The sequence below is a fragment of the Lampetra fluviatilis genome, chromosome 33 (assembly GCF_964198595.1).
Source record: "Lampetra fluviatilis chromosome 33, kcLamFluv1.1, whole genome shotgun sequence".
Lineage (NCBI taxonomy): Eukaryota > Metazoa > Chordata > Hyperoartia > Petromyzontiformes > Petromyzontidae > Lampetra > Lampetra fluviatilis.
In genome coordinates this window covers 5,280,346-5,307,214 of record NC_136307.1, presented here as the reverse complement: position 1 = coordinate 5,307,214, position 26,869 = coordinate 5,280,346, and the positions used below count along the sequence as shown (strand labels likewise).

The following is a 26,869-nucleotide window of genomic DNA, read 5'->3' as shown; positions in this document are numbered from 1 at the left end:
GTTGTCATTGTAGTGCGTATTTAATGTGGCGCTGAACTCCTATGACTAATTGGGAATGGGACGCAAGCGTAGGATTGATCACCCTGTCGCTGGCCGCCTTTGGGGAGGGTGTATAGTGTGAAAGGCCGAAACACCCTAGGATCCAAAGGTTCACTACTGACGATGCGCTCCCCAAATTTCACCAGGCTCACTGTTCATGAACTCTTGGAAGTGCTTGCACAAAGGATAGTAACATCTCATCCTGTGTTCTTTGGAATTTGATGTTGTAAGAGAAAACATTCATTAAAAAGTCTATTTAATGAAGTAGAACGTGTTGTCTATATTTATTTAAAGTTGCGCATTTTGATGTGACGTCACATTTCTCACCCCCCCCCCCTCGTCACAAATGTCTGACCCACCCCCCAGGTGCGTGACGTCATTTATGGACGGCCCCAAACGTGACATGAGTCATAACCTTTTGTTGCCACTGTCCGCCAAGAAATTATTCATGAAATGAATCAAGGAGCCGTCCGATCAAGTCTATGGCACGAGTCAAATCTGCCTTTGGAACACGGTGCCAATCGTCATCAGGCTGTGTGCGATACAGCAATAGGCTGTGAAAGCTTCGTGTTCAGCTGCTTATAACTTTTGTCTTCCGACTGCTTCGACATCACGAGAACTGATTTTGACGCACCACCCCGTAAGATTTTCTGACCGAGGTTGCAAATCGCGAGAAAATAAATAATTGAGAATTATTCGCTTTTTTAGAAATACTGCGCACCGGTGTACCGCCAATACGTTCGTTTGCCCCTGAGAATAAAATATAATCATCAGAACGTATCAAAGGCTAAGTAAAATTATGTTTTAATATTGCTCCGTACACTCAAGACACAATTCCTCCAAAGGATCGGACAAAGGATATCCCATTGGGCCCCAAGGTAGTAATTAGCACACACGATCCAAACGACAGTTAATGATCCCTCTTCTGTAATGCGTTTCATTGTTACACAAAGCGTGGGCTTGCATTTACAGAGTCATTCATACATAATTATTGTAATTTTTCAAAGCCTCTTAGATGAAGATCACTGCGTGTCTCAAAGCCAGGAACACAGAGTTCATTTAAGGTGTCTCATCCAACTTGATATGCTTGGCTGAGGAACAATTGTGGCTGAATAAAACTGGACACGCATTTGTTTAGATGAAGCCATGAGTTGAGCGTGATCGGAAATGGAAATGCCTTGTGCTGTATCCGCACTGCTTCTGTAGACCCTAAACCACGACATACGTCCCTTATATAATATTGAAGTATACAATTTCATGATTCACAGAAACTGCGTGTACAGTATTTATATTTGAGGACAATATAAATACTTTCAAATTTTTACCCATAATACTACATGGCAAAACATAGTGGGTTTGTGTACGATGTCGCTTTTTCGGTTGAATGGGGTCCCATGGTTTATATGGAGTACTCTTGACAATAACATCTGGTAATCCAACGGCATTTCTTTACAAGCCTGACTCTGATGAGGAGCCGCAGAAGGTAAAAGCCAGTCGAGTTCGATTTTTTAGAAACAAATTCTGCTAAATATTGGTCTGGAAAGACAACGGGATAATGCACTAAAACACACTTTGACTTATATGTGAAGACACGGAACAGTTCTGCTTCCATATACTTTCAATAATAATATAGCATTTTTTTGGGGGGGGGGGGGGGATCCATGATTATCAGGGCCTTACAATAATCGATCATTTATCCTGGCAAACGTACAATTGCTGAATCGTGGCTTGAGCGAGGGGCCCGGCAGAAAAAATAACAAATTAAAGGTTGTGTGCCAGTCAAGGCTGGCAGGGGATTTGGCAAGGACTTGACAGGCAAAAAGCCACACAGAGATGAGTCACTGTTGGTAATTTCGAGTTTTCTTGTGAGGGCTCCCAACAGCAGCAGGATTTTCTCGTGGCTCATAAAACAAGCTCTGTTAAAGTGTTGCAGATTTTAATTACGGCAGCGCTAATTATAACATTTCGTGCCAATATAATATTTCTCAAACATTGTGGAGCAATTCATAATGATTTTAAATTGACCGTGTAAATTTCGGGCTTACCCAGAATGTAAATGTGTCACGTGCGGAGCCATTGAAGCAAACGAAAAAAACTTAACGTGCGCACTTTATATACAACAGTAATGCACTTTTATTATTCCATTAAATTCATAAATAATAACATTAACACTTTTATTCATCTCTAAAAGAGATGCACGCACGTACTTTGGGCTATACACGTTTAATATTGTTCAGCAACCGATCTGTAGATCCTATGCATTGTAAAACGCATCATCAATGCTGCGTGAGCTCGCATATTCGCCTACAAAACTACATATATATAAAGACTACAGCCTACCTAATATATAAGGACACTAAAAAGTGCGAATGCATTGAACTAGATAATATAGAGGCGGATTGAGATACAGCCTGCCGGAGCCGTGTGCTCGTGGCTCACGTTCACATCGAACCGAATGATTCTCCCACTTACGCTGACCGATAGACACATTCGGAGGAATCGCGCACATTCATGAGGCCAAAACCTTGCCACGCCATTCAATGCATGACACTTCAAGGGTAAGCTGCCGTCTTCCGTTTAATGTAGCCACGCGCTCGTTTCGTTATTATATATTTTCTCTTTTCAGTGTGGTGAATGTAATCACGTGGCGCAATTTTGTGCACAGCGTTATAGGCAACGATGAAAATAAATATATATGTACATACCCATAAGGATGAGGTCCGGCCTCATTAACAACGACGGGGACTTGTCGCTCAGGGTTTTGGGTGAATATGCTGACCCCTGGAGAGGCAATTGCTGCTCCTGTATGTGTACGTCAACCCGCTGCAAGGATGTGTGCACGGGATAATGGTCACCGTGCGTGCATTTATCAGTGACCGGACAATTATGCACGGTGGTTCTACGTGGATTTCGGCACACACCTACAATTTCTCCACTGTTTATATATAGAATTTTTTTTGGCCTGCAAATGCTGTCATCCACCCTCTGCGATTGGCAACGGGCTGCAGCTAAAGGTGGGAGGAGCTGAATGACCTTTGAATTATTTAAATCCCCATTATCAGCCCTCAGCACTGTGCATCTACCGTATATATAAAATCGGTGGCAGTTCATCTGTGAACCCTGTGAATTCTGACCAGGATGCTCGCAATTGGTGAGAGGCGCATATACTTGCCTGCCTGCCTGTCCTTTATTTTTTTTAAATAACGATAGCTGAGCACAGGCCCAATTGCACAAAACGTTAGGCGGTCAGCAACAAACGGCACTATTGAAGGTGAAATAGGTAAGGAGAGAATATATCTCTTGAATCGAGCAAGTTTATGAGAACCTGGATAAAGATACTGGTGTATCAGTACGTATGCGTGCTTGTCAGAGTATGCATCGTGTATATAGGAGCCACGTGCTGCCAAGATGTATACCCTGCACTCGAACTCCTGTGAAAGCATCCAGAGACAGCCAAAATTAAAACTTCGGAAATGTAATGGATACGTAACGTGGCCATGCAGCATTAGTCATACACCCACACACACATTTACTACACTGTGCATTGATTACATTTTTCAAATAATTTGTTGCCCCTCTCACCACGAGGAAGAGAAATATATCGATGTATCAGCTGGCTGCGGTCCTGTTTTCGTTACAGTATTTAACCCAGTGTGCTATGAATCACCCAGGAACAGTTCAAATAAGCAAGCTGTATGTGCTCCCAAACAACACTTGTCCTCTAAATTGCACAGCCCAAATGAGATATCTTATTTGTGTGTGTGCATGAGTGGCTTAATTTCTGCACTAATTCAGAGAATTCGGGTCCAGTAGATAATAGCGGTTGTAACGATCATTCTCCGCGCCATCAAATGGTGATTCGACAAATTGTCCCGATATCATTACAAGAATCAATTTGTGTCTTACATTATGGTGAATGTAGTGACCCTGAACTGGGCTCACCGTGAACCCATTCCGTACAACGTCGGAAATTGCAATAAGCTTCCATTCTCAAATGCGCATTATTGAATGCGTGTCTCGCGAGATTAGCAAATATATTAATATTAGTCAACAAATTGGCGCAACGTTACACCACTACTAGATATCACAACTGTAAATTCACAAAACATGAGAAATGCAGAAGCCATCTCGGTAATAACGACTGCTACCAGTAGGCATTGATGTGAAGAGATAATGGCGGATAAGCAAACCGGGTTCGAGGGTTGTGGTTTGGTGTCTTTTTCCAATGACCGGTAGCTCCAGGAAGTTTCAAGCTGCTGCGAGTGTCATATTGGCAGCATTTTTTTTTACCGTGGCAAGGTGGACGCTACATGTACCACACTGCGGGTAGAAGCACCTATGTGATGCACGGAGAGGGTGTGCATGTGTGTGTGCGCACGTGCGTCACAGCTGGAATGCACATGTGTAACGTTTTCTGTATATAAATGTACTAGCATGTGGAATTCCAGCGGACAAATAATAACAATCATAAATACTGTATAATAAATCACAACGAATAGGAAATACGTAGATACTATACCACAAATGAACAATTTGGCACCATATTATATTATAAATCGCAATTCCTAATAACGTTTCTAAGGTTGTGTGTAATGCAACGTCAACATCATTCTGTGGAATATGTTTTTTCTCCTTTTCCAAGAAATGTAATTATTTTGTTCATTCCTCCATGAGACTTCATGTCATGGTTAAATTCGTGGATTTTTTTTCCGTCAGTGGACAATACTAACACGTTGGCTATTTGAGCCTAACAATTTACAGACTGGAGATGTGGACCCATAGGGCTGAAACAACAGCCAGAGGGCCGGGCAGATGAGATTGTCAGGGCAGGGTCATGACTTGGGGCTGTCAATGCACCTGGCAGGCCTGACACGCGTCGTATTATACATTGACAAGTAGTGATGGCTTCCACCTCAAGCCACTATAGATGATACATTTTCATGTTACGGATTTATAGAGCTACAGGTCAGTTTTTTTGACTACACATGATCTGTGTTATACAGTCAGTGTAAATTCTATTGCACGGGGTTAACTATTTACAGATACTCCACACCGACATCTAAAGACGCCCTCTGACTTTCTTCTCAACAGGTGATTGAATATTGCGAAAGCGATAGCTCCATATCGTACGTAGAGGAGTGTTACAGATTAATGAGCACACTGAGATTGTGGGAGGGATGCTGAGGCTTTTAAGTAAAATTCTCTATAATTTCTCCATATTTTAGTGGAGTATCTGTAAACTGATCGTCCTGTACATCCAGCACAAGGGTGACGAATGTCTATTTGTCAGATAGAAATCATTGTTTAACGAATCTGATCAATCTTGGGTGGAAAGATTCACTACCTGGCAATCCGAGCAATTGTCACAATTGAAAGTCACATTGCAATTCAAGATTCCAATATTATTTCATTGCAGTGCCTCAACCCATTCCCATACAACTACCAATTATAAAGGCATTATAATTGGTAGAGTCTTACACGTGTAATTCTATGAGTGTATTGTGAGCTTAAAAAACAATATTGATTCGTGAATCGATGCATCCTTCCACCCCTAAAAGAAAGCACGATGGGTCAGAACGTAATTGGCTGAAGTTGGTCATTTGCTCAAACCAAACTCGATTTCAGTGGGGTTAAAACCCAAACAAAAGGCTAAACCAGGTCAGAATTAACAGAAATGTGTTTCTGTGCAATTCAGCACCCACCAAACACCTGGCACTGGTGCAGGTGATATTTACGGATGGGGAACACAGATGTCAGCGGGTTTTTGGGGGGAATTTATCATCTCTTGCTTGGGGATGACGCTGGGGTGAACGAAGGTACCATCGTCATTGACTAGTGACACTAATGATGGTCCCAGTCCCTCACTCACCTTGACTCCAAGCTTCTTCCACCGCTGCTAATCACACCGCCCACGACCAACTCACACCTCTCTATGGATTCGCCAAATTTACAAACGTACATTTCTCGCAGGTGAATACACCCGATGGTATTGAAGGCCATGTGGTGGTGCCGCCACTGGGCCGAGCAATTTTATTGAAGCGTTGGCAGAATCGTGCGATGATTTAACGATCCCCTGTAAAGTAATGAGGTAAGAATCGGCATGGTTGTTGGTAAGATGAGGATTTTGAGGAGGCAGCTGTGCCCGTGGTGGAGAAATTGCGGGGCGTTTCTTGCACGTGCTGGTCAGCGGAGGAGAATCGGTCGTAGATGTGTCATTGTCTCCATCTTCATCTCCTCGTCCTCCTCATCTTCCTCGTGCTCCCACTTTCTCCACGCTCACAGCTGCTGGGGATATTGCTGCGAACGGCCCTCTGGGAGTCGGGGAGACACACGTGCCACCGCAATCATCGTGTTGTTCAATTAAGGAGATGCTGATCCCTGCCATATGAACGTGGAATTTCCACCACTGTCTCAGGAAGAGCAATGGAGATGAGCATCACTAAATTCCAAAAGCGCATGGGGGACTCGATGACATTTTTAATCAAATTAAAATGGTGGATTTGTCAGAGCACTGGATCAGGGGCAAAGGTAAATGTTTATAGCGCAGACCACAAACATGTTATAGGGTAGGGAGCGCTGTACTGGGCTATGAACCTGGCGACCTGCGTTCGATTCCCAGCCAGGGCTGAGATTAGCGCGAGTGATATCTGAACCGGTCCTGGGTGAGCCCTGATTCCCGGGTGCTCAAGTGTGAACATACAACCCCCACAACCAATACACCGTGGGGAGACCTTCATCCAGTGGTGGAATTACACAGGGCCGTCAATTACTACTATTGTTATACATGTGATTGACAGCACAGAGGAGCAGCTCAAGGGCAAACGCGATGCTCTTCTGCACATGAGCATCCGGACAGCCCAAGCTGCACACGCACAATTCAATTGTCACGATGCAGGTCACGATTCCATTGAAGAATTGAGGAGTTTTATTTTACTACTGTACATTTGTTGCGTAGCAGCCACTAGTAGCTGCATTGATCCGACGAACCCATGACGTACAAGATGCGCGTACGAATCACAAATAATTATGACGAGCATGATTTGATGCATGTACCGTGTGCTTGGGAATCAAAATGAATCAATGCATCGTTCAATTTTGCTTAAGACTTCGTCTTAAAGATAGCAACCCCTTTCAGGGGCTAATAACCCCCCCTCCCCCAACCCCCCTTGAGACCTAAAAAATATACTTTATTGAAATTTACCAGGGAAAATACACTGATTTAAATGTATAAATATATATTTTTATAAATATAGTGCCATATTTAAAACGCTGGATGTTTTGGGACCCCCCCCCCCCCGTCCTGAGCCCCTGCCCCCTGGGATAATTTCCAGTGCCGACTCTGCGTGCTGGCTTCCTTCACGTCTCCCCAGCCCTGACGATTATGGCGACCACTGTCACGAGCAAAAACAAGATCACCCAGGGAGTATCCACTGTGGTACCAGGACGCTGGATGGAAAGCCTATTAGGCGAGAGCATGGAATATCTGATGTGTGCACATGGGTTCAAATACCGCTACAGGTGGAATAATAAATAACTAAACAATCCCAGAACCAAAAAACACACGAACTCGTCGAAAATGTTGAATATATTAGGAGTCAACACTCGACTGGTAACCATCCCACTTGGCATCACCGCTCAATGGGGGGAGGGGAGGGGGTGGGGTTAGGGGGGAAGGATCAAAGTCGTGGGGAGGAGAAACGAGGGGGTACATGGCAATGTCCAATGGGGTTCGTGAGGTGATTTATAAATGTGTGAAATTATATCATACATGACAGTATTTGGTGAATAATCATGTATGAATATGCCAATATAAAATGACTATAATAAGATGTAAATCCATATGGTAACCTAGAACGATATCAAATAAATTTGATAGACTTATTGATCGTGAACAATGTTGGTTTCCAAGAGAAGCCAGTGAATGCGAATTACATGACGTCACGCATGCCAGTGCGTCCGTTGACATTTTGTTTAATATTCTCTTGCAATTACCAGCTAGTCAGGATACCTCACAACACGATCAATTGGATAAAATATTGATGTTCATTATTCATAAATGTATTTCTCAGAACCATGTTGGGCCAGGCAAAGGGGGGTGGGGGGATACTCGGTTGAAACAATTCAACAAGGAGTACAGTATCTGTTTAACACGTAGGCTTTCGCGACCAATATTATTCATAATCAACAGTGTCAGATGGTGAAAGTCTAGTGAGAGAGATTAAACATGTTAAAGAAGCACTAAGACAGAATGGCTACAATAATGCTCAAATTAACAGAGCACTAAATGCCAAATCACGATCGCAAAGCAACACTGCTGAAAGCGATCAGATTATTAAAACAATAAAAATACCATTTATCTCAGGAGTAACTGACAAATTAGCCCGTGTTTTGCAAAAGCAAAACATTACAGTAAGATTTGGTACAGTACACAAAATTCAACAACTAGTAACGTGCACTAAAGACGAATTACCTAAATTATCAACAGAAGGTGTATATAGGATTAATTGTGTATGTGGCAGATGCTATATTGGACAGACAGGGCGTAACGTTAGTGTAAGACTAAAAGAACACCAGAGAAATATTAAATTATCACAAACACAACTGTCGGCAGTGGCAGAACATGCATGCCAACAGGGACACTCAATTGATTTTGACAACGTTGAAGTGCTGTGTAAAACTAGTTACTACTGGCAAAGACTAATTAGAGAATCGATTGAAATTGAGAGAAACAGAAATAACTTTAATCGCTCAGACAGCTACAGGCTTAGTGCGGCCTGGAAGCGTATTATTAAATAAGATACATTACAATTCCTTATAAGGGAAACAAACACTAACTGATTACTAATGTAGCATAATCACAATAAAACACATTCCAAATGATTACTAATCTACAACTCGCATCGTAACAATAGCCTGATTACTAATCTAGTATATAATTACAATAACTCCCCCCTCAAATCTTTGCACCTGATGAGTTAATGAGTTAATGATGACGTCACCCTGCTGCTGCTCTATATAAGAACGGGAGACACAGCAGAGCCTCACCATTCTGGCGAATTGCCCGATGATGCTGTATGCAATTACCAGCGAAACGTCGTACTCAAATTGTAAATGTTGTGGTTTCGCGCTTCAACACACCGGTGGGCTAAAGCAGTGAACTAATTTGTCTTTTGTCAACGTGACACTTTTTTACTGATTGGCCGTGTCGAGTGGTGGAGGGTTACGACACATTTATAAATAACGCGATCTAAACCCAAAAACGTTGATTATGAAAGTACAGTATCTATAGGACCTTTTTGCTCGAAATCAAAAACCTTTTCTTATTACTGCTCGACTTGAGCTATAAGAGTTCTGATACTTGTGTAGTGACGAAAATGGTGTCACTAGGGTGTTCGCACCAGCTACTGTTACAGTAGTGCAACTGTGCGTCTGGAGCCTCTCTCCAGCACCAGAGTAAGTGCGGCGTGTCAGCCAGCGCTAGGGGGCATAGTCCTGTGATGGCCTGAGAGAGAGAGGGCAAGGGGGGACGTGGTAGCCCGAGTGGGGCACGTGATGCTCGGTCGGGATCCTTCGGGAAAGATCTCGAAGGGGGCGTGGCCAAAGGCGGAGCGAGGCCACGCCCAGGAGCATCAAGGGGCAGGCGCGAGAGCGTTGTTGGCTCGTCGTTGAAATCAAGTCCGGGTCTCCGTCTCGAGCTAACTCGCTACTGGCATAGAACCCGAGTTACGTTGAGTGTTACCCGCTAGGGAAGTTGTTAAATAAAAGTGTTGCCTCCCAGTACAGAGTGTGTGCCTCCGTGTTGAACAACACTACACTTGCATTGTCGTTGTACTGTACGCCTTTTGGCATTCTCTGGTCTAACACTGGTGAGACAAGGCCACAAAGAAGGCCATCTCTGGTGTAGGCGAATCAGTTTCAAGGACAATGCATATATTATCAGAGCATGTTTGTTTTGTATGTTTTTACACGAGCATATGTGGTTAATGCAGACTTGATGCCTTGCAAAAAGGTATCTATTGTGGTGTTTGAACATCTTAACACCACCCGTGTTATTGCCAGAAAGGGTTAAACCTATTCCCTATTCTTATTTTTCATCAAAGGGTACAGTAGCCAACAAAAAAGGTTTTGACAACCACTGGGGGTAGAGAGTGGGGTTATGGATTTAAAGGTGTGGGGGGGAGGCCATAGCGGAGGGGGGGGGGCAACTCACTGGAGAGCAACACCATGTCCATGCCCCAGAAGATGCTGAGGATCCAGCCGACGATGAGCACGGCGGTGCCCAGCTGGATGAGCGCCGCCGCCACGTTGAGCCAGAAGACGCAGCACACGTGGCGGTCAGGCAGGTCGGTGCGCGCGCCGCACAGCACGGAGAAGGCAGACAGCAGCGTTCCTGTGGCGACGAGGGTTTGGTGGGGCAAGGGACGAGTTGTCGGCCAGTTAAGCAGTGCAAAGAGTCAAAAATGATAACGATTGGATAGGCAACGGACGAGTGGTTCCCAAGCCTTTCGGGACCACGGTCAGCCCTGAAAACATTTCTGCGGACCGCCGTGTACCAGAAACGTATACAACGACTCAAAATCAATGTATATCTAAAACAGTCCGCTTCCCACGGCCTTGCAGTCCACCGAATCAGCATCCTCTGGATTGCAAGTCCAGCATTCGAACCATCACGCCATCGCAGCTTCCCTTTAGTGCAAGAGTCGGCAACCAAAATAACAAGAAGATACTTTTTTTTTTATTCGGTAAAAACTCAATATTTCAAGAGCCACAATGCGTGTGAATGCGAGACACTCCTTAATGAATAACGTCACGACACTTTCCTTAACGAGCCGCAGGCTGCCGACCCCTGCATTATTGTGATTAAAATGTGCAAAAAGTGATTTCTAGACAGCCAAAGGTGTGATCGTGAACATTTGGCCCAGTCCGCCCATCATGCCTTGCATGTCAAGTGACATCACAGCATTGTCGTGCTGCTGTGTAACAATAATATAGCCATAATGTTGAAGTCTTGATCGAAAATAAGACTGTTGTGCATTCTAGACTCCCTCGCGTGGCACGCAGGGCAGGCTGGACGGACCAAGCCAAATTGTCTCGATCGTGCCTCTTGCCATCAACGGCGGCGTAGTGTATTACGCAAATATGGCCGACTGAGGGCGGGCACAAGCCGGCGTGAGTAGGTTAAACGTTGAGTTTTATAAGGGCACCACGGGGTGACCAGCCCCTCCCCACCCAGCCCCACTCTCCCCACCCTCTCCTCCCCACCCAGCCCCTCCCCACCCTCCCCTCTCCACCCAGTCCCACCCCTCCCATTTTGTATGCACGACGGACGGACACAATAATCCCCTGTGGGCTGGTGTAACCAGGAGGTTCCTACCAGTATCACCTCATGCATCTACAATTATTACTGCTCTCACTGGTTTCAAGTCTGCATGCACGTTTCTGTCTGACGAGTTTCTCATTATTTACAGAAAGTGTAACGATTTATTTAGGAGGCACTTAACGGCGAAAGAGACGGAGCTTGCTACCCTGTGCAAAAGGTCAAGAGGTCATCACGGCCAATTTCGTTGATGCCGCCACATCACAATTCATCAGAGCTCTCCTATCAGATTACTTCAGCTGTTGCGGAGTTGACACCTGACCTCTCTTCAGGACCGCCTCTGACAGTCTCATCATTACGACCGTGTGACTTTAGGGCTGGCCCTTGCGAAACCAGTTGACACATTCTTTAAGCACCACCCTTACAGTCTCATCATCACCACCGCTTGGTTGTGGGTCTTCTCCTTTGTTTCCAGGCAATTGCCCGTTTCGTTAACTCACGCTCCTCCAACCTACACACACGTATCCCCACCCATCGCCACTATCTCTTCTCTCGATTTCATGAATTTTGTTCTTGCTGCATTGTAAGTTGCTTACCCAATACCTGCCGGGACATTTCTGACGTCCTACGTACACCTTTATTTAAATTACCGTATTCATGAGTGTAAAAATAAAATAAAATATTTTTACACGCGTTATTCAATTCACGCCATGAAATAAGAATCCCGTTTTAATCAATTATTACATGAATGATTACAATGTGTAATAGGTAGGTTGACTGATAATGTGTGCGAGTGTATAAGTAGAGAAGCCAGTCTTTGTCTGGAACACGTTAGATCCCATTACAGATAACGTACGCCAGTCATTTTTAAAGATTACAAATCATTTAATATCTAACAGATGTAGAAGACTGGGAGCTACCGAGTGAAGGGTCAGGAATCTGATGTATCTGGCGCGCGCACACACAGTCGATTGTACGGTTATAAATAGAAACATCCAACAGCGAAGATTTTTTTTAACTAGACCCTCCCAAAAATGGCAAACCAGGGGACGATCAGATTCACTGATCGGCTGAGGTCAACCTAACGTTATACATTTGCTTTGAGCCTCGCGCTAAAGACGGAAATGTGTACCTGCATGAGCCCCATCATCAGCAAATTGAGCATTTCCCCTCCTATGCGAGCGTGACATTAAAGGCACCGAAGGCATCGACCCAACTATACCTGTCGTCACATTTTAACATCCTCCACATGCACCTTTGTATTCGGTGGCCAGACACAAATTGTACGTATAATTGTTCATGAATGTACAATTGAAAACAAAATTTACGTGCGTTATTCAATGCACGCTGGGATGTTAGATCTCGAGTTAATCCGGGCTTTACGTCCGCTGGGTCTGGGTTGGCGAACTCGGATTTTATTTCTGCACCCTGCACACCACATCCAGTATCCCTCTCGCTGTGACCGTGGCTGCGGCTACCAGTCACGTGGCTTACTCCAGTCTATCAGCGACCCGCAAAAAAATGCATTGTTACAAATCTAATTACCATGGGGTGAGAAGGAGACGTGGAAAGCTACAGAGACGTGGAGAGACAGACAGATGTGACGAGACCGTGAAAGGTAGACACGTGGAGAGAGAGACAGAGAGACATTAAGAGAGAGACACACGAACATGCACGGACAGGCAGAGAGAAATATAAAGAAACATAGAAGCGAGAGAGTGGCATAGATAGTGAGACAGAGACATGGAGTCAGAGAGAGAGAGATAGACACGGAGAAAGAGACACACACACAGCGATACGCACAAAGAGGCAGACCGAGAGATATAGAGAAGTGGAGAGAGATGCTTCGTGTCGATCTCAGCATCTGGACATGAAAGAGACGCCCCTGGAGGCATGGCCCATGACTCATCGCAGTGATGATGCCTCTCGCGCACACTGCGTCATCCCTGGCGGGGGAAAGGTCCCACGTCTTCCATCATTGCGCTAATGTTTCCCCCCCCCCCCACCAAATAATTTAATCACGATTGTGCTGTCAGCGTCACGCCACGAGACGGAGAAGCTGTTGCCAACCATCGCAGGGATGTGCATCGCCCCATGGCAAGAGAACGCTCCGCAACAAAAGGAGATGCAATGACGCCGGGGTTGGTGGATCACGCAGAGATTGCCGCTTGCTGTCAGACTCCCAAACCGCAGCAGGGCCATGAGATGGACACGTGGGGTCCTTTGACTGCTGTCCCCTTTGTCTTTGTGGTTCTCTTTCTCTCTCTCTCTCGAGGAATTCCCGTTTCCTCCCACGTGCACTCATGGACCATATATACATCCCAGTGCAGGACCCTCACATTAAAAAATATAAAATATTCAGGCTCATACTCTTTGGTTCTTTCGGTAAAGTCACGTAGTTAGAAATAAAATCAAATAAATCACGTTTCCATCGCAACACAAGCGGTCGTCATCAGGCAAAGAGTATGGATTCCTGCAGTCACGAAAGCTTCAAATCTTCAGGCTCAGTGAGGATTTTTTGGGAAAATAATTATCAGCATTTTAATATTTTAATAATTAGATAATTATTATAGCTCCATGTGTGATGTCTTCAAACAAGGCCATGCTGCCGCCGCGCAGATACCTGGAGACTGAGCAGAGCTACTTCTGTTCGATAAATCATGCACATTTTAAATCAAGCCGTCTATTTCCAAAAAATATATGAAAAAAACAATACATAAAACAACAAAGCAAATACTTTGAAATTGACTGTTGCTAAGCAGCAACCGTCATCAGCCCATGCGTACGAGAACATATGGGGTAGGGTGGGGGGTGTGGGGAAGGTGGGGGGCCCAACTGTTCCTCCCTCCGCCCCAAATGTTGGACTGGCAGGAAGCCATCCGCTCCATCCGCTATGCAGCATTAATTAGCATCCATCGAGGACCCCACAGACCTCTCCACGCCCCCCCCCCCTCGCCCCCCCCCCCTTCTGCTCCCGTACCCCCCCACCCCCAGCTCAGGGGCCACATGCTCAAGCACAACTTGTAACGCCTGCATGACCCACAAATCAAAAATCGGTTGACGATCGCCAACGAGGCTCTGGTTTGGTCAAATAAAGGAAGTCTATATTCGCCACAGCCTCGAACGCACTTGCGGCACTTGTACAGCCACCGGGTTTAAAATCCACCGCTGCGTTCGAGCGATGTTTATTCGGCAATAAACAATAATGGGTGCAGCGGTGGCGCCGTGGTAAATGGAGCTGTGAACCTGGCGAACCAGACTTCGATTCCCGCCCATAGGTTAACAATCGTTGGCGAGCGATATCTGAACCGGTGCTGGGCAATTCCTAATTGCCCTTCATCAACCCGCACGGACCAGCGTAGTGAATTAAAAGTCAAATAGCCCTCCACGATCCACACATCGTGGGGGGCGAGGAGGACTTCGCCCCAGAGTGGATGGACAAAAGGGCTGCACGTGGGCATGGACATCGCAACCGTTCCTTGACACTTCACTGTCACTGGCGCTGAACATCCGTGGTTGCTGCGTGCCCGCGTGTACGCGCGCGTCTGGAAATATCGCCGTTTCGTATTTACCGCGTTGTCCCAAATAAAACATTGTTTTATGATCCTTTCTCCCGTTTTCCCCTCTTCTGCCTGCGTTCGTCTTCGTCGTCCTCGTCTTCTGTCGTTGGGAAATAGCAGCGCTCACAAGGGCACACCCGGGTCCTTGTGATAGTCGCTAGTGCGGGCGGGAGGTCAACGGGCGACGTTCGGTCTCCGGTGAGATGGCATTCGTTCGCGAACACGGTATTCGCACAATTTTAGGATTTAACTTCGTAAATAAATGTTTTAAAAACGAGTAAAACCGCGCATTAGACTGGAGGACCGCGTGGAGGTTTTTTTCCGACGCGCATCCATCCCCATTACGATCGAGTGCGTTGTGTGGATTGTGTTGCAAGGCCCTTTGAGATGCTCGGAGGGCATTTCACGAAAATAAATCCTCGTCACGGTACGACGACGCCTGAGTGGCGCGGCTTCACGGCGAACAAAACCTCTTTGGAACGCGTGTAATGTCTCGGCTTACACGAATAAAAAAAACCCCACGGTGGATAATTGAGCTATTTCCTCCTGTTTCATAACCACAACCGTCGACATGGGTGTGCAGTCGTGCAGCAGTGCGGCGCGCGGTGTGAGCAGCGGTGTTCCCAACGCTGTTGTTCTCAGCGCTGCCCTTTTTCTAACAACGACACCAATTAACCTCTCACATCGCCCCCTATAACGGGGGAGGGGGGGGCGTGTTTGCCACCGCCCAATTAACGAGACTAACGGAGCCTCCATCGCCCACTCACTTTATGCGACATTCTCCAAACTTTTTGAGCGACTAATTTTCCTTCCCATTATTTTTAACTCTTGCTGTTGGTTAACAAAAAATGTTTTACGTATCATTCTAATACTTTGTTCCGAGTTTACATGCGATCGTTTAATTTATCTACCTATGTTACTTCCTCTGTGATTTTCCACCAGCTGTGGTTTGGACACCTGTGAAAAAATAACTTCATAGTGTATTGGGTTCATCCAGTTTTCAATCAAATGCCCGTGTCTGCCTAGTTATAACGAAGTCCACAAACATCACCCTGGCTTACACACACACCATTTGCAGCGTACATCAAAGCACCTCAGGATCAGAACGGTTGGCTATGTACGGTTAAAAACAAGTTCAACATACATACAAACGAGATGCCCTTAATCTGCCTGCGTGTGTGTGCGTGTGCACTCAGTGCCGGTCCACCACTAAGTAGACTCGGCCCTAAGAGTTGTAATATCCCGTGCAGCCTCAATCTGGTTAACAAGGGCACAAGTAGCAGCATCAGCACTGGAGAGACAAAGGTGGAAAGGCAGTGCCCCATTCCAGGGGTAGCGCTTGCCATAAGCCACGATCCTCAATGTACAAGTTTTGGCAAAAAGGCGTCCCCATGTCTCCCTCAGCACCAAATAATTGTGGCACGTCAATATGCGATTCTGGCCAGATAGCCACTAATGAGTGGCCACGGAGGAATAACGGACCCAGTTCATTATCTGGGTCACTGCATGATTGCGAGTGAAATTGTGCTGGGTTCACTTGCAAGCGTGTAGCAGTTAGCATGCGCTGTGCTATCCGGCGAGCAGAGTTCAATTACTACTCACGGCCAACATCGGTGAGGATTTTTCTGTACCGGTCCTGGGCCTTCTCCGAGCGGAATCAGCCTCAAATGAGTACCGAGTATGATGTGTAAACATCGCCACTGGGGAGACAAAATGCGTGGTGATGGCCACCTACCCCCTCGTGTGCCATGCCAGCCTTCGTAGGTGCTTGCTAATAACACTTTCCCCAACAGTCTGCTAAGGCTATACGGGGATATTTGTATTTGTACATGTTACAACACGCAAATATTTGTATTGTACAGACCATATCTTCCTTATAAATCCAGTGCTGGATGAATGCCTCCCCCCATGCCATTCGGTCACGGAGCAAGACCAATATCGGCTCAGACATCACTTCGCCACTGATGTTCGTCGTGGCCGGAGAATCGAACTCAGATCGCCGGCTTCACAGCACGGTGCACTAACCACTGCACCGCACGCTCAAACCCCCACGCCTCCCCACCCCCGGGGTTCGTTTTCACCGACTCCGTACTGTGACCGCCGCCGTTGCAGCGCGTTGTGCGCGGTGGCGATGCCATAATCCGTGCGCCGTCAAAGTCCGTGAAAGACGACGAAACTCACCCCCATATTAGGCAAAGGAATGTCATCTGCAGGGGTTCGGGGGGGGGCATTGATTGTGAGCCGCGTGCGTTGCGAACGCCCCCCTACCCCCACCGCTACCATCTCTCCATTTCACTTACAACGTCCACAACTCAAGACGCTTTTTTTTATTCGTTCTCCGTTTTGGTTAACGGGTCGTGCGGGAGGAAATTCCAAATAATGCACCTTTTTTATGCACACAGGAGAAAGCCTCACCGAGGGGAGGGGGGCTGGTGGGCCATGTCCACTGGCAAGCTGTTTTTACCTTCGTGTGGCAGGAAACTGGAGGAGGGGCTGCGGCTCAGAGAAAACCCGCCGCACGTATGCCAGAGTTCCACAGAGATTAATTTGGTCATTCCTTGCCGTACTCATCACGATCTTGGCCACTTTGAGGTGTTTACACTGAAATACAGTATATACCGCGTACAAAAAAATGGCCAGATTCCCACCCTGGGAAGATGTTCCAAATGTGAGCAAAAAATATATTTATTTGCGTGGCGTTGAAAGGACATTTGTCTGTGAAACTCATCGCCGTCGTCGCCACCATCGCCACCACCGTGGGAGCCCACGCGTTTCGCCCCAAAAAGTCGAACGGGGAAGGTGCGCTCGCCACCGACACGTGGCGTACCGAGAAACCGTGGTGGGCAACGATTTCAGCAGAGCCAACCCGGATCGTGTTGTCAACGCCGGTCACCGCGCGCTGTGTGCTGTGGATTCACTAAATCGTCCTTAACATATTTTCGTTTAATGCTAAACAGATGCTCCGATCCATTTTCTCAACAGCAACCGGTTACTTGATCCCCCCCCCACGTCCCACCGCTGTTCTGGCCATTCTAGAACTGTTGAATCCATCTGTGTGGAACTTTGATTGCTGCCCTGTCGTAATTGGGGGTGAGTTTGTTTTTGTTTGTATCCCCTTCTGAATAGTGTCCTCTAGGTTTCTCCCTCTTGAAGCCAAAAAATACTCCCGAGTAATGGAACTTGGCCAAACATTCCGATGCAGGATCCTCCTCGACAAAAAAGGGCCTCGAGACCCAGCGAGGCTTTGCTGTGTAAATACATATCATGACTTGGCATTCCACCAACCCATGTTTTACAGTCGCTAAACTGGCAAATGCAGAGAGAACAACCCCACAATTGGGTGTCAGTGTTAGAGCAGTGACGCTACAAGTAGGCAGCGACTCAAGGCCCCGCCTGCCCACCACGAACCCAAATCTCAACTCGGTAACGGTACAATCCCTTCAATAGCAAGATCTCAGATGCGCTATAAACCTGCCCACCTACGTTCTATTGCCAGCCATGGTTAATATGTATACACCAGTGGTGAGTGACATCTTAACCAATCCTGCCATACCTCCCCTCTGCCTCGCCAATCACCAAACCGTTCTGACCAGCGTGGTAAAGTATGAGCCGTGGATTGACAAGGGTTGTACATTATTAACGAAGAGCCTGTCAACAGCCTAAGCCCCATTCAAGGGAGACCCCCCCTGTGTCGGTTGAAATGTCCTAACCCATCGGTGGACATTCCACATGCCCATGGCAGAGACCAGTCTCATCATCATTGAACTACTGCTGCTTTCATCTTCTTGATTCTTTCGGTAAAGTCACGTAGAAGGGAAGTAATAAAATAATAAAAATAGAACATAATAAAATAATAAAATAAGACAGCTGTCTGCCCACCACGAACTGTCTCCCCGACAGACCTGGTCTTCACCTGAGGACGGCTGCTTGCATTGTGGCCGAAACGTCGTGAGAATTATTTTATTATGTTTTATTTCTATTATTTTATTACTTCCCTTCTACGTGACTTTACCGAAAGAACCAAGAAGATAAATCCCTGCAGTCACGAAAGCTTTAAATCGAAATTTATACGGCTGCTTTGTACAAAGTCGCTGCTTGCTGATGCCCAACTCCGAGAGGGAAGATGACATTGATGCCAAGTCGACCCAGAGTGCGCCAGTCGGATGCGCAAATCTCCGCGTCGATTCAGTGTTAACGAGTGGATCTAGGAGGCGATCGCACCTGAGCCAGGAATGACCATGTTGCAGAGGAGGCAGAGTACAGCCGCGAGCATGGGCATCCGCGGGATGGCGGCACGGAGAGGTCCCTTCTTCTCCTTCACCCGGATGACGACACCTCCGGTGGCCGCGTCTCCTGCGCCTCTTCCTCCACCTGTTCCACCGCCCGCTTCACCACCACCTCCTCCTCCTCCCGCTCCACCGCTTTTGTCCGTGAACGATTCCTGATCGGCGTCCAACCCCTTGAGCTCCATTGAGAGGGCTGGCTTAAGTCCACCACTTACTGCAACCACGCCTTCACCGCCACTATCTCCACCACCGACTGAAATGTCTACTTGAGTACTGCCACCGCTACAACCACTACTCGTATCACCCACTGCAACGCCTCCTTCACCTCCACTAACTCCACCGATTGCAATTCCCCATACACTGCCACCACCCACACCACCGCCTGCAACACCACCACCGACCCCAAACTCTCCTCCACCACCAGCTACGCCACCTCTTCAACCACCACCTATTGAAACGTCTCCTTAACCTCCGCCACCACCTCCACTGCCACTTTCACCACCTCCACCACCAACAACCACAAGGTTCTCCACCAGTAACACCTCCTCCTTCACTACCACTACCTCCACCACCACCAAATACTTCTACGTAATCCACTATCAACACCACCACCACCCAAACCACCTCCTTGAACCTCCACCACTACCCACCACCACCTACCCAACCTCCTTCTTCACGTCCACCACCACAATTCCACGAACCTCCTCTCTCTCTCTCTTAACCACTCACTCTGACCCGGGTCCCGCCCTCTCTCTCTCTACCCCCGCGACTCCACACTGCGAGTTAACGAGTAGAGGATGGAGAGGGAGAGATAAAGACGGGCACGGAGAGAAATGAGTGACAAACGGTTACTCACCAGTGACTCACGGCCTACCCGTACCCGTACCCGGCCGCACCAGGGTCGCAAACGGGTACCCGTACCTGGCCGGGTACGGGTAGCCGGGTATCGGGTAGGGTACGGGTATCGGGTACCCGGTTGCGACCTCTGGTCAGTGCCTGCTAGTGCCCGGTGCTAGCTCTTGGTGGACACGCGCGCGCGTGTGTGTGTGTGATAGTGGCTGGTTATCACGCCCAAGTCGCGCCTGCTGTGCTTAGTTGTATCTGGTAGTGTCCGGTAGTCTATGGTAATATATGGCAGTGTGTGGATGGTAATGTCTGGTAGTCTCTGGGGGAGTCTAGTAAGTCACTCGACGTGTTCTATAGCGCAGAGTAGCCTCTGGTAGAGTGTGGTAGTCTCTGGAAGTGTGTGGTAGCGTCTGGCAACCAGTCCCCTGCAGTGACTCATTAAAACCAGGCAGTTCGGAGCGTGCACCCCTGTGTCTGGAACCACGCGGTGTTGCGCCCTCGTGTCTCGTGAGTGCCCGCCAATGACTGGCTCGTCTCGGCGTACACCTTGGTAGTGCCTGGCAGTGCCTGGGAGTGCCTGGGAGTGCCTGGCGTGCGTCCCCGTGTCTCGGTCGAGCCCGCCAGAGCCCGGTGTGCGCACTGTGCGGGTACCTGGGGATTCCGCTCCTCCTCCTCCTGTTCCTCCTTCACGGCAGCGGCGCGCAGAGACAACAACGATGGTGGAGGGGGGCCGATTATGACGACGACGGCTTTGGAGGTGGTGGGTCTCCTACTGCTCCTGCTGCTCCTGCAGCACCGCTACACTCCACGTGTGTCTGTGTGTGTCTGTGTGTGGGGGGTGTCTGGGGTCTGTGAAGCTGCAGCGAGCGCGCGCACACAAAGGCGGTGCTCTCCCCCCATCGCCAACAGCCACGCGACCCCCCCCCCTACTCACCGCACCCATCACAAAGACACAGAGCCCCCGTATAGCCTTAACATACGTTTAGGGCAAGTGCTGTTAGCGAGCACCTATGAAGGCACGCGAGAGTGTGGGTGGCCGGCACCACGCCCGGCCGCCTTTGTCTCCCTAGTGGCGATGTTTACACTTCGCACCAGGTACTCATTTGAGGCTGAGTCGACCTAGGTGAGACTCAGGCATGATTCAGATTAACGTCACTGGTGTTGGCCGTGAGCGGGATCGAACTCGGGTGGTCGGTTTCGGAGCGCAGCGCGGTTAACCGCTACACTACCGCTCCCCATATACAATGACAAGGATCCCCCGTATAGCCTGAACAGACACATGGGGTAAGTTGCTGGGCGAGCACTTATGAAGGCCGGCACGACACAAGCGGGTAGGTGGCCATCACCACGCCCGACCGCCTTTGTATCTCTAGTAGCGATAATTTCACACACCTCACCAGTTACTCATTTGAGGCTGAAGCGCGCACACACACACACCCAGCCTCCATGCCTCCCCCTGTTCCCCAATTCCCAGGGCAGCCTCTCCCTCAAAACCACTCCAAGGCACCCTCCCCTCCGCATTACCCAATCTCCATCCCATCAATCTATGCATTGTTTTCTGCCAACCATCCCTTCCTGTTCATGCACGAACCCCCTGCTGTTCATTCATCCAACCATCCCTTTGCCATCATTCCTTCCCGAATGCTTCCCACTCGTCATATCGTCCATGCCTTTGCATCATCCCCTCCCCATCCATGGATCACTGCCATTCATCCACCCTGCACCCACCCTGTACCCAACCCTCTCCACAAACCATAAACAGTGTTCGACGTTGCGCCGTGAACATGCATGATACACGTGCTCGCCGTATATATTCATGGTGCACGTCTCCGTCACACTGCATGGAGACGTGTCACGCGTGACATACACATTGTGTCCGGTGTATGTCGCACGCGCATTACGTGTCATCGGTAATGAACGATACTATTTGACCGTCCTTTGCGCTGGATGAAGGCCTCCTCCTCCCAGCCGATGGTTGTCGTTCGCCCGCACCTCCGATTGGCACGGGCGGCTGCGTGCGGTGCGAAAGAAGTCCGACATGCATACGTGAGAGTTTGTTCGACAATACTTCACCACGGTCGCTCGTCGATGACAGTGGTCTAAGAGGAGGGGGGGGGGCAGGAGGTTGGGGTGGAGTATAGCAATGCAGCACCCGGTTCGCATCGCGCTGGCCACTGATGGTAGCCGTGGCCGGAAATCGAATTTGGGTCAACGGTGTTCAGAGAACAGTGCGCTAACAACTGCACCACCGCTCTCCCATGTGTATACATATCGCATTATTATCATCATCGTCAGTGACCGGTCTTGGTGGCTAAAGCAGCCATTCATATCAGAAGTGGGGGGGGGGGGCTATTCACCCCCCCCTCCCTCCCCGCCTTTTTAACAAAAAACTCACCACCAAGGGCCCAAAGTAACCACGGCTGTATAAGTAATCGTTATGGCCAGGGCTTCGTTTCAGCCGGAGCTGTCCATGGCCAAGTTCCGGAAAATACCCCCCCTTCCTGTTTAGGGCATCCCATACGGGGGGGGGGGGTGATCCGTTTGTTGGCATAAACCCCCTCCAGCACCACGGATTACTTAATGGGCCGCCTTCTTCTCTGGGGTGACTCAATGCGTATTGTTAGAAAGCGACGGCCCCGTATTGTACAGGGGAGAGACTGTGCGTTTGATAAACATGTAACGCGTGAGCCCAGATAAATTGCTTTTCATTATCACGTGGGGAGGGTTTTTTCTTTCTGTTTTACGAAAGCGCCCCATCCAATCTGATCTCATCGGCCCCTCCACTGCACGGTGTCTGGGAGATGTTAACTACCTCGCCTGGTATACAGGAGGTCGTGGGTTCGATCCCGATCCTGACGCCTGTATATACGGAGTTTGCGCGTCTCTCCCCGTGGTCGCGTGGATTTTTCTTCGGGTCTTCCGGTTTTTCCCTCCACATTTAGAATGAACACGCGTTGAGAGTAATTGGCTGCTAGAAATGTCCACATGATAAGCCACTTGGTTGAGCTATCATTTGCGGCCAGGTCGCTTCTGAAAAAGAACTGTATAGCTCAGTGGGCCTTACCTGATAAAATTAAAAATAGAAAAGTAAAATAGTTTATTTGTATTGCGATGCGGCCTTCAGTGACTACTGCCCGATAGGCATTTATAGTAGCACGTGTTCTTACAGTTGCATCTTAGGTTAGGAAACCTGTCAATTGTTCATTCTCTTTTAGTTTTTTTTAAAGATAATTTCGAGCCCAACTTTACGTCCCTATTTATTCGGCACTTCAACCATCGCCTCTAACGTTGTAGTTCTAACGTGTAAATTATTGGGCCATTCATTACAGTATTTGTAGACAGTGAAAATGCATTAGGGCTCAATGGAACGAGTGCAGTCATCATACATCTCACCGTGGTTTAATACCTGTGCCTCACAGCTAGAAGGGCCTGGGTTCGATTCACGCCTCATTGGCGCCTTGCTGTGCGGAGTTGGTATGTTCTCCCACTGGTCTGCATGGGTTTCCTCTGGGTCCCCCGGATTCCTCCCACAGCTAAACAAAACCTCCACCATAAAATGGAGCTGGTACTGGGCCAAACATCTCAATACTGAAAAAATACCTGAAAATTACTCAATTGGGATTACACAGCAGCAGCAGCAGCAGCATCGCCCTCCTACAGCGACAAACGAGACGAGACCGTCCCATGTGAGGCTTTCCTGGGTAAACACGCGTGATCATGAAAGTAATGAATACAAAATATATTAACACATTCTGAACATCCATGGAGATATTGCGGCGAGGCTTTATGAGACGGATACCTTATATGGAGACAAAGACAAAGATCCCCCATATAGCCTTAACATACTGTAGGGGCAAGTGCTGTTAACGAGCATTTATGAAGGCCGGAACGGCACACGAGGGGGTGGGTGGCCAGCACCACGCCCGACCGCCTCTGTCTCCCTAATGGCGATGTTTACACACCGCACCAGCTACTCATTTGAGGCTGAGTCGACCTAGGGGGACGCCCGGGGCCCAGGACCGGTTCAGATAATCGTCACTGCTGTTGGCCGTGAGCGGGAATCGAACCCGCAAGGGCGCTAACCGCTGCACCACCGTTCCCCACGGTGACAACACAGAGACACGCAGACACGCGCACGCAGGCACACACAAGGCACACGAGAGATGTCGTGCATGAGTGGAACAGTCGAGGCGAGGCCACGACATCGCCGCCTGAACCCGCGGTCGTTTGCCAGCGTTGATTGCACGAGGCGCGGATAGGGCAACAGTGAGTGGAGAGGCAGGAGAGAGAGAGAGAGGAGGGGGGGGGAGCAGAGAAACCGGGGTGGGGAGAGAGCGAGAGAGGGGATCGGGGGAGAATTATAGCGGAGGCATGGAGTGCGAGAGAGGTAGCCGATGTGTAGATGTTGTTAAGGGAGAGAGACATAAAAATGAGAGCGCCAGAGTGCAGAGAGGTGAAGGGACAGAGAGGGAGAGGCAGAGGGAGGGGAGACAAGAAAAGTGCGGCTGGGCAAAAGGGCGACGGGAGATAGAGAGGCAAGGGAAAGGAATGAGGGAGATAGAGATGAGATAGAGGGGAGCGAGAGAGGAGGGGGGAGAGAGGCAGGGGAGTGAAAAGGGTAAATATAGCAATGGGGGAGAGAGAGAGAGAGGAATAGCGGGAGGAAGAGGGAGGGGTGAAATGGGCCAGAACCGTGGAGGAAATGGAGTGGGTGGGCCGGGGGAGAGGAGGAAACAAAGCGTGGGAGAGGCGGAGAGAAACAACAAAAGGCAGAGAGAGAGAGAGACGCACACACAGGGGATAGAGAATAATGGCGAGAGGCCATGAGAGAGAGAAGCGACGTTTAAACAGATTAGAAGAGGAGGAGGTGGTGGGGAGGAAGGGTGAGATGGAGGCGGCATAGATAGAGAGAGAGGGATCGTAAGCGGCGAGTCAGTAAAGAGGACAGGGGAGAGAGGTCGGGGAGAGTTGGGGATAGAGGGGGAGCCGCTACGTGCATCAGAGACGATGACGATACACATCGCAAAAATAGACACGCTGTCCCTGTATCCACCCATGCTGACGAATATTGATGATTTTATTTTTTTTATGAAAATACTAAAGGGGCCGTCCATAAATGACGTCACGCACCTGAGGGGGGGTGGGGTCAGACATTTGTGACGATGTGTGACGAGGGGGGGGGGGGTGTGAGAAATGTGACGTCACATCAAAATGCGCAACTTTAAATAAATATAGACAACACGTTCTACTTAATTAAATAGACTTTATAATAAATGTTGTCTCCTACAACAGAGTGCAGCGCCACATTAAATACGCACTACAATGACAATACTGTAGTCTAAAGCGATTTGAAGCATGTTTTATTTTCGGGGGGGGGGGCAGAGCTTTGTGACGTCGTATTTGAGGGGGGGGGTCTAACTTTTTGTGACGCCGTATGACGAGGGGGGGGGGGTCAAAAATCGTCCAAAATCGCGTGACGTCATTTATGGACGGCCCCTAACTGTGGACGGGGATGGGGTGCGGGTAAAATCGCATAAATAAAATGTGTGTCGTAAACCCTCCTCCACCCGACGCCGAGAGCGACCTCACAGCATTTACGCGTTCGACGGTCACTGGATTGAAACGTTAATTTCTTTATAACTGCTCTTGGTTCTTCTTCCCCCGCACCTCCAATTAGCACGGTTGGCTACGTACGTCCCTAAAGCAGTTCAACATATTTCGATTTAAAGCTTTCGTGACTGCAGGGATTCATCTTCTTGGTTCTTTCGGTAAAGTCACGTATAATGGAAAAATAAAATAATACAAATTAAACATAATACAATTATTATTTTATTATGTATTATGTATTATTATTTTATTATTTCCATTCTACGTGACTTTACCGAAAGAACCAAGAAGACAGTTCAACATACGTACACGTCGATTGCAAAAACGCCAATTATTTGCCCAGGAAATCCTCACTTGGCCCCAGCGCTCACTGTTTGTTTTTTGATCGGGTGGCGCCTGTTGCGCTGCGGATGTCTCAGTCCACTTCTCGTTTAACGAGCGCGCGCCTTCCTACTGGGGGGGAGGAGGAAGGATCAGAGCGGAGTGCCCGGGCATGAAACGCACACGAGAGGGCGGGTGAGACACTCGGAAGCTCCGCAAAAAAAAAAGATTCAACCTTCCGTGAGTGACCCAAATGTGTGGCCACGCACAAATTGCCGTGCCCGCGATGCCCCCTGGCCGCCTCACTGCTCCGAGCCGACCGCGCGTGGTGGCGATGTGCCCCTGGCCTGTTTGTTGTCGTCTCCCTACCCACGTGCCGCTGCTGGTCAGGCTCAAGCTCTCTCTTGCTAAGCTGCCGAGATCCGAGGACATCGGGCGGCTTTAAGGGTGATTCGGTTCGTTGGCCAAAGACGATGACGATGCCCCCGTGACGCGTTAACAGGAGGCTGCTGCTGGTACGAGTTGTTCGCGAGCGGCCGATACGGCACACGACGGGATTTAGGTGGCCACCGGCGCGCCCTCGGCCGCCTTTGTCTTCTCCCTTATGCTGACGTCAACACACTGGGCCAGATACTCATTTGAGGTTGATTCGACCTCGGGGAGGCCCAGAGGTCGGCTCGGATATTCGTCACGGAAACTGCATTTGGGCTGTGAGCGCGAATCGAAACCGGGTCGCTGAGTTCGTTCGTAGCGTAGCGCGCGAAATATCCACCACCACCACCATCATCACCATCACCACCACCATCATCACCACCACCACCATCATCACCACCACCACCATTATCACCACCACCATCACCACCACCACCATCATCACCACCATCACCATCATC

General features: G+C 48.5%; 1 protein-coding gene across 1 annotated transcript; it reads right to left on the bottom strand.

Moving 5' to 3' along the window:
• Window positions 1–2,148: 2,148 nt before the first annotated feature.
• Window positions 2,149–20,964, bottom strand: STUM (stum, mechanosensory transduction mediator homolog). Its single transcript, XM_078871880.1, has 4 exons — window positions 20,700–20,964; window positions 19,138–19,978; window positions 10,250–10,429; window positions 2,149–6,350 (listed from the first exon to the last, which is right to left on the bottom strand). The coding sequence occupies exons 2-4, from the start codon at window positions 19,385–19,387 to the stop codon at window positions 6,316–6,318; spliced, it is 465 nt and encodes a 154-aa protein (XP_078728006.1). The 5' UTR covers window positions 19,388–19,978; window positions 20,700–20,964; the 3' UTR covers window positions 2,149–6,315.
• Between the last annotated feature and the right edge of the window lie 5,905 nt (window positions 20,965–26,869).